Source organism: Bactrocera tryoni, chromosome 1 (genome assembly GCF_016617805.1).
Source record: "Bactrocera tryoni isolate S06 chromosome 1, CSIRO_BtryS06_freeze2, whole genome shotgun sequence".
Taxonomy (NCBI): Eukaryota; Metazoa; Arthropoda; class Insecta; order Diptera; family Tephritidae; genus Bactrocera; species Bactrocera tryoni.
Window position 1 is genome coordinate 79,283,897 of NC_052499.1, and position 14,876 is coordinate 79,298,772.

At 36.0% G+C, this 14,876-nt stretch overlaps 1 protein-coding gene across 1 annotated transcript; it reads right to left on the minus strand.

Moving 5' to 3' along the window:
- Positions 1 to 950: 950 nt before the first annotated feature.
- On the minus strand, positions 951 to 3,937 carry LOC120782401 (BTB/POZ domain-containing protein KCTD12). The gene has a single exon (XM_040114647.1). It carries the CDS (start codon positions 3,248 to 3,250, stop codon positions 2,567 to 2,569), a length of 684 nt encoding a protein of 227 aa, XP_039970581.1. The 5' UTR covers positions 3,251 to 3,937; the 3' UTR covers positions 951 to 2,566.
- Between the last annotated feature and the right edge of the window lie 10,939 nt (positions 3,938 to 14,876).

Genomic DNA, 14,876 nt, shown 5'->3' on the forward strand with positions numbered 1-14,876 from the left:
AGATTATTTCATGACATGCAATTGTCATGAGAGAAAATGAGAGCTCGCATTTTTCATACCAAATTTCTAAAACTGGTTTTAGCCCAAATCTTTGCACTTTTGATACTTACTCAAATTTGGCGGCACTATGTTCAGGAAGAAAGTAATAGGTGTCGTGTGAACTTCTTAGCCCTCTTTTATGGAACGTAATGTATGAAGGGGTGCTAAGGAGACACCAACCAAAAGCTGTTAAAATAATTGCATACGCAGAAGACCTTATTGTGGCAGTAGTGACTAAACACCTAAATGATCCGGAGCAAATGCAATGAGTTCATAAATGGGTCTCTTCAATGAGATTAGAACCGGCTAAGCAAACAGAAGTCTTGCTTTTAAGTACTGAAAAAAAATGGAGAAAAGTATAACTCTCACCATAGAGAAGTGTATCATTCGCAGCCTTTGGGAGTAATAATAGACTTGGGCTCAAATTTAAGGATCACCTAGAGTATACTGCAGGTAAAGCGAATACAATTTTAAACGTATTTTTATGGACGATGGCAAAGAAAGACTGCGTGCGTTCTAGGCGGTGATATTTACTTGCAAAGGTAAATGAGATCGGTTGTATTATATAGTATGCGGCTCCAATATGGATCCAGGCGTTAGGCATTAAAGCGTTTTTCCAGTACAAGGGAAAAACTTAGAGTTACACTCGATAGTAGTTTTACTGTGAAAAATTTGACGACACTCATGTGTCAGTCCACTGAGAACTGGAAAGCTGTCAGCGAAGCGGCAGCCTAAATCATGACAATACAATGACACATATGGAATAGATTAGGCGTGCATCAGACCGTGCCATAGAGGAGACTTAAATGCCTTATCACTTCCACGGAGTAATACTTAATCAGGTGATTCCGAGGGAGAGTCTAGAGCAGGGAGTAGGTTAGGTTTAGCGGATTGAAGTTCCGCACTTCGGCTTTTTATGTTGCTATATTGTGACTGAGAACGTCAACGCAAATCTGAGAAAACATATCGATTCAAAGGAGTTGTTTATGGAAATATATCGTGGATATTTTATTAACTAAACACCTTGAACTGACTCAATATATGATATAGTGTATGTGCGCTTGAGGAGTAATATGCTCAATGTTGACTAAAGTACATGCACTTAACGTCAACTGCTCTCCAAACACCTGCTTTTAATAATCCTACAAATCAAGTGTATATTGATTCACATGGATTTTTTTTAAATGTTTAATAAAAGTACAATTCGGGCTCAGTAAATTAATTCTAGTTTGATATTACTAAAGATCATCAACATCATTTCCTGTAACGAACGCTGCAGTATAGTGCCTCAACTCACCTCTTGACTCTAGAGATGCCAAGTTGAAATTTATTTTTGTTATCAAAACTTGCACTTTATGACTTTCGATAAAACATCTAGCGGCCGGAGGCTGTAAACTAGGATCACTTAAAATGGTGTAACAGATTAAACGCTTGCCACAACAACAAAAATTTCGCAAATGACAAAAGGAAAGCAGCAGAGCACTCAAGGCATCTTGAGTGTTTACGTGTTGCGAGCGCAAGTTGGCATTCTAAACTTTAATTGCTCCCCATTTGCAGAGCTTTAGCTTTTTTATAAAAAAAACCATCCAATGTCAGCTTAGTACATTGAGTACTTGCTGGTTTATAGAGCCGGCCAGCTAATTACCTGCATGCGTGGCTTTAAGTGAAAAAGTTGATGTCACTTTCATCTATAGGCAAGTGCACATATCTTATATTTTATTTTAATTGCCACACGTTTTGGTGCTTAAAATAAATATAAGCAAACGCTTAGCCATTTATATATTTGCATGTATGTATGTATGCATTTTCCCACTTTACTTACGGTAAGTATTTACGCAGTTTTCTGCTTTGCTTTTATTTCGCACATTCCACGGAGCAAATACAACATAAATGTTGCACGTGTGTGTTTGCGTGTGTCTAACTATTTAAGTGTACATATATTGTGAGATACATTTCTTGTCTTGACATGCATTAACTGTATTTTTTGCTTTACACCACGTACAATATGGATGCTTTGACCTTCCCGTGCCACTAAAGGCGGTAGAAACAAGTTGCCGCTGGCTGAGTGTTATTTAGCACGAGTGTGGCACGTTGCAAGTTGTAATAAAAAATGGAAAAAAATACAGCTCTGAGTATGGCTAATGGCACACACGCGCTCATTTGTGTGTGTGTGGCAGCGCAGAGAATTGTTTGCAATGACATGTTGCTTCGCATTGTGGCAAAGTTATGTTGCAGAAGACTAGCTCGCTGAATGGCTTGGGGGTATGAGTTGCCTGCGGTTATGTGCGCTGCTTTCTCACCATTTTCTTACAGCTTTGTGGCATATCCTTTTTATGATCGGCTGCTTTCTCACTACTTTCTTCACTTGCTTTGTCTCCACGCCAACAAATCTCTCACATACACATGCAACATGACAAGCGAACGCCGCTGCTACTTACAATCTAAAAAAATGCGTACTTAAAATCGACGACTGTTGCTCAACTGCCACAACAACAACAACAACTGTTGTTTGGCCACCATCAACTGCTTATTCGCGCACAAAAACAAATTCATTATAGTGATTCCATCGGTTCTCCTCTGTGTCCACACCGGGTTTGGGTTCCGCCACCGAACCCGCCGTACCCGAACCACAACTGCCCGCCATGCGGAAGCCACGCTCGTGCAGCATATCGAAAGCCTGCTCGATAAAACAATGCTTGAGGAAGAAGCGTGATGTGTAACGATCCGGACCACCATGATCGGGATCGCGCGACTCATTCAAGGTATCACCGAAAATTTCGCGACACAACGCCACACGCCCGCACACCAGTATACGTGAGAGTTTGCGAAACTTCACATCGGCCAGTCCGTCCTTGCCGAACTGGAAGCTGCCGCGATAGCCGATAGTGATGCAGCCGGGGGCACGCATATCGCTGGCGTTGCGTAGGCACTCCAACATGCCGGTCAATTTGAAGTGTTCCGCTTCGCGCTGTAGGCGTTGCTTCTCGCGGAAGCCCTCCGGCAGGCTGAGCTGCTTATCGCGCAAATAGTCCAGTATGTAGCGGAAGAGTACGCCATCGCGGTCCAGAAAGTAGCGTCCTTTGTTGTCCTTCACCAGTGCGTCGGTGTTGCTGAAGAGTTCGTGCAGCTGTGAGGACTTCTCCTGCAGCAATGTGTCCAGCACGGTGGTGTAGTGTACGCCACCAACATTCAGCTCAATCACTTCGGTCATATTGTATTGCGGTGCTTTAGTGGAAGTGTAGTCAGGGAAGCGTATTAGTTGTTGATATTCATATATTTTGAAAATAATTATTTTTTGTATATAATGAATTCGATTTATGCACTTTTTTAGCTGAGTCTTCACGTCACTTTTAGCAGCGTTATAGACACCTGTGTTTAATTTCAATAAAAACGTGTTTTATTTTATTTTAATATCTCAAATAAAATAATTTTTATTTTTATTATTTAATTGTTTTTTGTAATTTTTTGTTTAATTCTCATCACTTCTTCACGTCTGAGTTCGCATATGGTAGTAGCGTCACGATTTTTCTAATTTATATAGACATCAAGTCAGCTATGCGCTCAGCATCCTCCACCTGCAGCTGTGCACCGTTCAATGCTGACTGTTCGCTTTTGTATCTACACTCTTGCTTTAAACTACAGCCAATTGCACTGGCTGCTCTTCTCAGACAAATACTTGGGTTATCACTGCACTTCAGCTGGCTTTTACGTTGCACGCTTATTTTTCGTTTAATTTTATGTTGCTGATTTTTAATATTGATGCACAAGTAACTAAATTGAATCACTCAGCTCATACACATATATCTAGTTTATATATATTTTCTATTTCATTGAAATTTTTTTTCTTATCGCCCGCTGGTCAGTAGCGCCTGTTTAACTGAAACGTCTACTGACGTTGAACTCTCGAGCTGAACTGAATGGAAACTGGACCGTCTGCTGGCTCTGTTACCTTATACACACATACATATAACACTAACGTACACATACATAAATACTAGACACACATACGTATACATATTTTAAACACAACCACATGTACTCATATTTTACATAAATTACATTCATTGCTTCAAAATATGCCTGTGCTGTGTGTCAGCCACTGCGTATACGCAACGTCCATGAACAGCAAGCAAGTTGGCGAAATTGTTTATCGCATTCTCTCTTATTCTCTCTCGCTCACTCTCTTCATCAATTACAATTGCGAGCCCATTGCTGAATGCTTTGGCTCAGTGTCAGCTGTGCGCTTCTCTCTTCAGCGCAGTTTTGTTTATTTCTTTTCAACTTCTTCCTTTTTCTACTTTTACGTTTTTGCTATTTTAATCTGGTTCCCGCCCCGCTGGTTAACAAGTGGTCAAGTGTTTACAAAGTCAAGGATTTCCCATTGCACTGACATGCACTAAACTGACTGGCGCTGCCACTGAACGCTTAGTGCTCTTATGGAGCCACTCAGCACAGATGTGTTCAGTGTTTTCATTGACAAAAAGAAAACAAATCACATACACTTATTAAATGTTCATATTTGTGCTGGCAGGGATTGTGTGCTGACAATGCGCCAATAATAATCCCACCACTTTGGATGCGGAAGATAATAGTGTGTGGATCCCCTTTATTATAATGAGCGCAATTATTTGTGGGGAAATGCGACTTATGGCATCACATACATATATATGATTTCATAAAATTAGTTATGTGAAATCATCCAAATTTAGTTTCCCCACTTATTTTGAAAATTTCAAAAGATTAAAAACTAAACTCCAAAAGCTGAGGAGAAAGTGTTTTTTGTAAAACGTGCTTAATGTAGCAAATCTGTAAATACGAAAGTTTTTGTACTTCCATGAATAAAAATTATTCCAATAAGTTTGGTTTCCTTATTGGTGAGTTTATAAATTATTTATTTTAGACCCTTTTAGGTGGAAAAATTACTCGTTTGAATATTTGAAATTCCTAATTGTACAACTGTGGGACTTTTTAATAAATTTCTCGCAACCCATTCTTTGAAGTTTTTTTTTTCTGGGTTGGTTTGACATCTGAGCAAAATGTCACATCGAAATAATTATCAGCGTTTGTACACACTTGCCTTTCTGAAGTACATAAAGTACATTCGCCAATATTTATGATGAATGAAAATATTGAACAATAAACTTTCATTAAATTTTGTGTGCTGAAGCAAATTTCTGATGCCGAAACGTTCTGAATGTTGGAAAAGGCCCATGGTGATAATTGTTTGTGGCGGACAAGTGTTTTTGATTAATACAAATTATTCAAAGAGCGAGAATACTTTGATGTCGAATAAAATAAAATAAATCGTCAATAAAATAAAAGAATTAATGTTCGAGAATCGGCCATGAACAGTTAGAGATCTCACTGCATCGTTGGAATATCGGAAGGATCAGTGAAAACCATTTCAAAAGAATAATTGGGTCTAAGGAAAGTGAAACGTTAGTGAAACAATGCTTTCCAACTACCAGGCTGTCATAAAACATATTATTAGTGGAGATAAGTTTTGGATCTATGCTTACGTCCCGCAAACAGACAATAAATCGGACGAATCTCGAGTCAAATGGAAACCGAAGCACCCAAGCTCAGCAACAGGTCAAAAATCCAGGTTAATGTTGACAGTTTTCTTCGATTATCAAGGTGTGATGATACCAAACTCCTTCCGATCGGCTAAACTGACAACAACTATTTGTGTGTTATGCGTCATTTGCGCGAAGCTATTCGTAACAATAGGCTTTAATTATGGGCCGACAACTCTTGGCTTTTGCACCACAATAATGCACCGTTGCAAACTGCACTGATGCTTCACGAGTTTTTGTCAAATTCTCAATCAATATCGTGCCACAACCACCCAAACGACCGGTCCGAGGAAACCGTTTTGAGTCAATTGAGAACTTTAAACCTGAATCGCTACCCTCATTGAAATTGACTGTAAGAACAGTTTCGAGGATTGGAAAAAATGTTGGCACAAGTGTGTTGTGGTCAAGAGGGAGAATTTTGAGGAGGACGATATAGAGTTTGAAGAGTAAATTAAGGATTTAAAAGTGAAAACAAAGTAAGGTTTTGATTCTTATACTTTGCATCATTGCTTTTTTTAATTTCTAACCGTTACCGATATCCACCATCTCTGATTGCTGCTCTCTTACCAAAGGACCTGCTTTTAAAAGCCAAACAGTTAGCGAGTACAAGCGGCTATTCGCATACTTGCCTGCTTCCAAAAGCATATGTATCAATCAGAACAAAGATAAATGAAGGTCCACGCATTCCTGGGCGTTCATGAAGTTTAGAAGTTAATGACGCAATTGCAAGTTAATGGAGATTAAGAAGCACAGCTAGTGTGAAAAAATGAAGACTTGTTTTCCATTTTTCATTAGGTTATACCCTCTTGTTGTTGTTTTGCAGTTTAGCTGACGATATGCTACGGCTTTTGAAAATTAAAATAAAAATTTAATTTTCCAAGCCAAAGAAGACCCAAACTTTGAGTAGATTTAAGTTTTTTGGAAACTATCGTCATATAGTCACTTTTTATTTTTTTCAGTCCATAGGTCAGTGAAAAGACAGTATCTTCTAGTAATATATATACTATATACAAATTATCAGTATGACTAAGTGAGACGATTTAGACATGACCGCCTATCTTTTCGTTTTACTCCTGCCCAAGGAGCTTCGGTGCTATCGAACGTTTTTGCTTGTTTTAATTACGTTTTATTCGAAACCTCATAATAAGCAAAATGTCATTTGCCACATACAGCCAAATTATTTAAAAATGCCTTTTCACTTATTAAATTTCTTAATTTGAACCCAAAAGTTATAGTAAATATCAGACTCCAGTTTAACAAAAATATTCCGATCTCGTTAGAAAATAGCTATAAAGCTAAAACTTCCTACTCATGACTTAGCACAAAATAGCCATGAACTTGTTCCACACGCTTACATTTCCTTTGCTTTTCACATTCCTTTAGGTGTACGTATGTGTGTATATTAAAATGAATCTTATCAAGAGAATTATCTCAACTAGCCAATGAAAATGCAAATGTAAACACAATTTCCAACTGCAATAATACTTGCCAATATCATTCTTGCTTAATGCAAACAGCGCTCCGTTTACCTACTCCATTAAATTCACCATAAATCTTCTTCAAGCAGTGCATAAATCAATCTTCTGCATTTAGCATATAAAAGCGGAATGCGAATGCAAATCCAAACGTAAGTATAGTAAACACGAATTCGGGTAGACGTGCGGCGATTGTGGGCGAGGAAGATGTCAGAAGTGCTTGCAGTTGAGCGCTTCAAATCGCTGGCAATGTACTGCGAGCAGAATAAGCACCAGTAATGCAATGTCTGAGTATGTCTGTCTATATAAGTGTGTGCGGCTGTGTGTATGTATGATTGCTCATACCTAATGATGTGTATGCATAATGTGCCTTTACATGCGCAAATTGCCCTGTCTACAACGTCAATGCGGCGCTCATATGCAACTCTTGTCCAACTAATCCTTGGCTTTATTTGTTGCTCAAGTTTGACCTCGGACTGGCACAGTTCCCGTGTAGCTGATTAACCTTAACATTTTCAGACATTCAGCTCAGCACTTCAGTACATCAGCTGCAGCTTGCTGTTGTTTTCGTGTGGATTTTATTGTTGCCGTTGTGAAATTGTTGAATATTTTGCTCGCAATTTATATATATTTTTGAAGTGTATAAATTCTTAGTAATAAGCAACCACTTGTTAAGCTTTCTTCTCTTATGAATTGAACAGAATATTACAATTTGTGTTGTGTGTGATGCATGAATATACAAGTATAAGTGAAGAGAACTGCTTATGCCCGGCAGTTAAATAAGATGGTTATATACTACTTAGCAACTACTTGAAGCCAAAAACATAAATAGTCAGCTGACTATCTTTCTTCGATACAAGTAATTCTAAATCTTACGTGTTGATTATGTTATGAAATATAATGGAATATAATTTTCGGTGGTTCAGTCTCATGCCAGTTCCAAAAATATACGAAACATTGCCTTGCTTGAAACGTTGCTGCCAGAATAAATGTTTAAGTTACAAAAATTCCATATCAAATATCATAAGTATACAGAAAATGAAAAGTTAGGCACAAGCACCTTTTAATATTAATTGTTAAAAAAAAAAATGATTTTCTCTGATTTTGATTTATATTATAATACCGTTAAATATAATATATACTTGGTTATTTATGTCTGTGTTGACTATAAGGCCAGCTGATATTTTGGACATTAAGTCAGCTTTGTCATTAGGTTTAAATCAGGTTTTTGTCAAATCTACCTTTTCCAAATTTGCTGGAGTGATAACGCGGACGCAAATGTTTCGATCATAAACACATTTTTTTGCACGTACTGTATATCGTTTTCCATTAAAGTTTGACTTTTTTATCTTAAAAGCTGCAATTTTGTCAATTTTGTATATTTTTTTTAATGTATGTAGTGCATTATAGGACCCATATGTTAAGCAGTGACACATTCAGAGGGGGAAATTTAACTAACGAAAAATGTGGCAGAACAGAAATTTGATAAAGAAAAACAAGAATCTCCGACCGACAAACAAAACGCAAAAATTTCTGTATGAGAACTTGCGAAGAATACTACAGGCTGTTTATATACATTTTCCTGCAGGATACAATCGGCGAAGGTTTGAAAACACGGTGTTCTATAGAAGTATTGGATGGATGGAAGCTGCAACCAGAAAAATAATGTGCTTTAAAAACCAAAGAAATGGAAAAGCTATTGACTGCGTGATAGATAGATTCAAAGGCCTTTTTGATAATGACAACGTCATGCGACTATTGAAACTCAAGTAGCAGCAAAAGTCAAAAGACAACAAGTTGTCGACTACTGTATTGGAAACGTTGAAGAACTGCGATGTAGACTTTTGTATGTAAACTACATAATTCATAGTTTTTCACATATTCCGCACACTACCTGTGACGAACGCGAACTCTGAACGTTCTTTTCGACATGCCATGAACATGCTTCAAGATAAATTGTTGGATACGCATCATGACATTGAAATCACCGCAGACGAAGTTCTCAAAAGATTCTTAAAACTTGGCTCACATCATTTTGTTTTTTGTGAATTTTTTCTATTCAATACACGCGCTGACTACTGTGTCTTACATTGGAATAATGTCTGACAACCTACACGTCTTCGATTTATAATGTGTGTTTGTTCAACTTGGTAGGGTTTGATATTATAAGGTCGATTTGAAAATTTTCTTCCCTGATATTAAATTGTATAAAGACTGCTATATCTTTATATATAAAAAGTATGTATCACGTTGTTTGTCCGCGATGGACTCGTAAACTACTGAACCGATTTTAGTAAAATTTAGCACACAGTGTCCAGTTTGATCTAGCTTAGAAGATAGGATAGTAAAAACAATTCATAAACAAGAAAAAATGTTAACTTCGGCTGCACTGATGCTGATATACCCTTAACAGGCGCATTTCTTTTACAACCTATGTGTTCAGTTTATATGGAAGCTATGTGCTATAGTAATCCGATCTGAGCAATTTCTTCGGAGATTATATCATTACCTTAAGCAGTAATCCATGTCAAATTTTGTGAAGAAACCACGTCAAATGTGAAAGTTTTCCATACAAACCCTAGATTCCGATCGTTCAGTTTGTATGGCAGCTATATGTTACAGTGGTCGGCTATCCGAGGCAGTTCCGACAAATGAGCAGCTTCTTGAAGAGAAAATGACATTTGCAAAATTTCAAAACATTATCTTAAAGACTGAGGGACTAGTTCGTATATATACAGACAGACAGTGGGACGGACATGGCTGAATCGACTCAGCTCAACATACTGATCATTTATATATATACTTTATAGGGTCTCCGACACTTCCTTCTGGGTGTTACAAACTTCGTGACAAGCTTAATATACCCTGTTCAGGGTATAATAAAGAATACAGTGAATGGACGACCTTTTAAGCAGACATCTCCATTAGCTATAGACATTGTTGAAGTTTATTAAGTACAATCTATTAAATGGACAACTCTATTAACTGGACAGAAAGGCTGGTAACCAGACATTAAGAAAGCAGCCTTAAATTCCTTATTTTTTCCAATGAAATTCATTTATATGAACATATTCAAAATAAAATCTCAATTCCTGAGATTCCTATACCGACATTATTCGTAAATAAAAGTTTCACAGAATTGAATAGTTTATTATATGAATAATGGTAGTATAAAATCTATACCTGTTTAAATATTATTTCTGCTTACTTATATTTATTATTTCCAACTAAAGTAAAGGTGGTAATTACAAACTTTAACGAACCAATTACGAGTAAAATAGCATTAATACATTTTGTTTGCAATTCCGACTAAATAAACAACAATTCTGAAGAAAAAACAAACAACAATAAATCAGCAAGCAATACTTTTTTGTATACATATATATATTTTACTCAATTAGCGCACATTAAGTTAACATTAAACGCGCATCACAACAACAATAAATCTTTTATAACACATATGTATATAGTAAGCGCTATATGTAGTTCATTGCATGCTTCGGAATGTAACATACATATGTTAAATGTTGTTTGTTTACCTTTTCGTCTATTCTTCCTTTAATGAGCATTTATATATTATGTTTTCAACAAAGTGAAGATATAAAACAAACGGGAAAAGCATAATTTATTTGCTTTCCAGTATTTCTATGCGTTTTAAATGAAAATAAACAAGAGCATAATTAATTGCCAGCAGAAAGCAGATGTGCTGTTAGCTAATTACTTAACAATTGCCATAAAAAGTTTGCTTACTTTCAAAGAATAACGGCAATACAAGGTGACTTGGAGTGTAAAATTTTTTCCAACTTCCAAGTTGAAAATAATTCGATGCAGACTATAGCGACTGTGTTTTTTGAGTTATTTAAAGGTTTCACTCAAACAGAGATCACACCATAGTTTAACGCTGTCTTAGAAGCAATGAACCAGCTTCCCAACTGAACTGAGGGTACTTTTTATACTCTGGACAGGATTTAAGATTGCCACGAATACTATATATATAAATAATCAGCATAAGCTGACCTGACGTTTGTGCATCCGTCTGACTGTCTGCACAGTTGCACATGTGTTTTCTCAACAAGAAGCTGACAATGCGCCGATAACGCACCACTATGGAACATAAACGCAATACGAAAAGATCCATTAAACTCAAATCGCCGTGTTGAAAAAATGTTTATTTGATGAGGACTATTCACGAAATTTGGCTTAGATTATTGCGAAGGCAGCGCTACAAACTCTGAACAAATAGTTCAGATCGGAACACTGTCATTCAAACTGATCGATCAAAATCAAGATAAAGTTCTTTTATACACTTTTATGCAATAAAAATGCAACGGTTAAGGGAAATATAGCTGGAAAAGATCGAAACTTAGTTATGTCTTTTGGAACATGAAAAAAGCCATGTACTTGTAGTTTTTTAATTTCACACTAACTTTAAAATATATGGTTTCCAGTGCAGATTGATTTTATTAAAAAAATAAAAGTTGTTATTTAAGATGATAAGGGACTGTAAATAACAGTTTTACCCAAATAAAAAGGAACATGTACATGTTTTGCTATTTTTTGTCATCAGTGACTACTACTACAATGACTATTAATTCATGGTCAAAATGGAGACAATAAACCTATTCAAGGAATCATTGACTTATAGAAATAGCTAATAAAGAATGAGTTCTTTGTAAACTCAGCTTTAAAAAAAATCTTTAATTGAAAAATAAGCTAAATTGCAAATTTTTGTATTATATTTTATTCCACTACAAACTATAATGTTGCAAATAGGTAGCATACCTAACAATTGAGAAGTGCCTGGCCTTCCATAAAAAAGCAATTTTTTTTGGCGAAATTCGTTTTTCTTTATTCAATACAGTTTTCTTCAAAGGTGAGAGACTGATTAGAGCGACCCTCCAATTATGATATAATTTTTGAAGTACGATTTCTCATTTGCTTACAAATAGGTCTCAGTTTCGGCGATCAGCTATTCATTCGATGAAAATTTCTTCTTAGCGAGTATTCCATTGAGATCTGAGGGCCAGTTCGGGGGAATACGGTGAATGATTAATCAGTTTGAAACACAATTCATGAATTTTCGCCATCATTCTCACTGATTTGTGACACGGTGCCTTGTTTTGGTGAAACCGCACTTTTTTTTTAAAATACGCGCGTCTTTCGATGATTTCATCCTTTAAATGTTTCAATAACGCTATGCAATAGTTGCTTTTGATGGTCCTCCTCTTGTCAAAGTATGCAATAAAAATTATTCCATGCGCATCCCAAGATGTAGGCGCCATAACATAGCCAGCCGACTGTTGCGTTTTTCCACGCTTTAAAGCGGCTTTATCGTGTGCAGTTCATTTGCATGAATGTCGATTGGACTTTTGAATGAAATTGTTGGACCATGTTTCATCCATTGTCAAATATTAACACAAAAACTCGAGTTTGTTATGATTGAAGATCTCCAAATACTTGTACTTTATCAACATTCGGAATTCTCTTTGAGATATTTTTTTCAATTTGATCGTTTTCCTTCCTTAAAGTGACGATATGAACTTTACTGATATATACAAAAAATAGATTTTCTTACGGTAGATTTATCTGTGAATCCAGCTGAAGTACGAAGTGTTGTCTAAAGTTTGAGTGACTCAAGCAACTAAACTATGAGTGGAGGTTAAAAAATTAAAATTTCAGTTTTAACTTGCTTGTGTAATTACATACTTGTATATACTATGCAAAAACTGCTATTTTCGCAAATACTTCTATTTTTGAAACTATAAACCATACGTGCATTGCTCTTGACAGCAGCTAATCGAGCTGCACACCGCGACCGCAGCACACAAGCCGGACACAAAGCTGCGAACGCTCAAATATTTACATGTGTGAGCATATGGGTAAGTGTTGTGGATGTGTGGCGCATAGGTGTTAGCCAAAATAGCCGCTGCATATGCTAGTGGTTGTTGTAAACTCTCCAGGTGGGTGTTGGATTGAGATAGCGGATTCGAAGTTGTTTGCTTTGTGTGGCCCACAGCAAAACTGGTTAGTTTTGTTAATTTCTTGTTGTTGTTGCTCTTGGTGATGAGCCGAATAGTGCACAGTTATTTACTGGTCACTAAAGTCATGCAGCGTCTGCACACACATATAATACTGTGAGTATTTAGTGGCTAGCTGGACTTGATGTCAAATTGAATTCGCTTTGTTTTAGTGTTTGCAAATATGAAAAACTGTTGGTTTAGTAACAGCAAAGAAGTGTAATAGTTAAATTTGATTTGCTTATACTAATGAGTAGTGGATTAACCATATTTTTTGAAAATTAGAGCTTTGCGACAGTAAAATTTGAAATTCTTTGGTTTGGTTGGGAGCTAAAAGCCTTGAAATCAAAACAAACGAAGGTAAAAAATCATATCTGATGAAACTGGGCTTTATTCCGCACTGAAGTGATTTAATCTTAGTTTGATTGGCAAACAGAAGCATACACATTCTTAACCATGAATATGACTTTTAAGAAATAAATAATTACGATGGAGCTCCAGGGCGTATAGGTAATAATTACATATTTCCTCTTCTACATAATAAAGGTGATTATTAGTTTACATATACATTTCTTAACAAAAGACACAAACTATTTTTGAACGAGCACTTTTGCTTCTCAGCTATCATGGATCAACGCGGCGTATAAGTAACATTTATAAATTTTCGCTGCAATGAACCAATAAATTGAAAAGGTTAAGTTTTCATTACTTTATATACTTTTTTAACAAAAATAACATGAAATTTATATTCAAAAAAATATACAAAAAATACAAATATGCATACATTCATATATTTATATACTTATTTTATAAAAATTTATAAATCTCTGATGTACAGTATATACACACATATACTATTTTTCGACATCAATTGAACGAGTTAAACTTTTCTCTACACTTTGAGTGCACTTCCATTCATGTCACAGTGGCGCTACAATTCTTTTCATGCGCCTTTGTCATTTTCGTGCCTTACATTTAATTGCATTGGGCAGCTTAAGTCGTGGTGGGAGGAAGAATAAAGCTGCCGCAAAGAAAACAGGAAAACTGGAGCAGTAGGTTATTTCCGTTAATGTGTGCTCTTAGGAAAAACAGTTTACGCTCCGCATATGGCACTCCCAGCGTATTCAGCAACTGAGCTTATCAGCTCAACAATATTTGTAGAAAGTTTGTTAAAATATTTTTGGTACGCTGTGAGTGTGTAAATTATTTGTATATTTTCATATTTTCATATTTTCATAGAGATAAACTGTTGAAGCACAAAAGGTCATTCAGCATTTCATTGTCGTTGAGTGCTGGGTTGCCAATATTGAATATTTTTAATCATTTTAAGTCTTTATTGGTTTTTTATTAATTTCTGTAATAGCATTGAATTACGATTTATTTACAGTTCTGATAAATTTTTTCAGAATCACTGAAACATATTTTAAGTTCACTATTATCGAAAAAAAGTTGCTTAAAGCTGAAACATACGAATACATTCGTAATAAGTATTATGTATTTATAAATAAGGATCTAGTTTGTTTATGTTGTATCAGATGTCGTTGGTTCCTGGAATCATCAAAGGAAGTGAGCTTCATAGATTTATGTTCTGCACTCTTTTTCAGTTTTAGGCAAATACATTTCAGAGTTCACCTAAATTCTTCTTTAAAAGGTGAAAGATTTGCGAATTTTATGAAAAATTACCTTTTCTTGGTGCATGTCATACGGGGAGTGGAGTTTTCAGGGTTGTAGTTTACATTTGTGAATTTAAAAAATATATTTTTTGCATG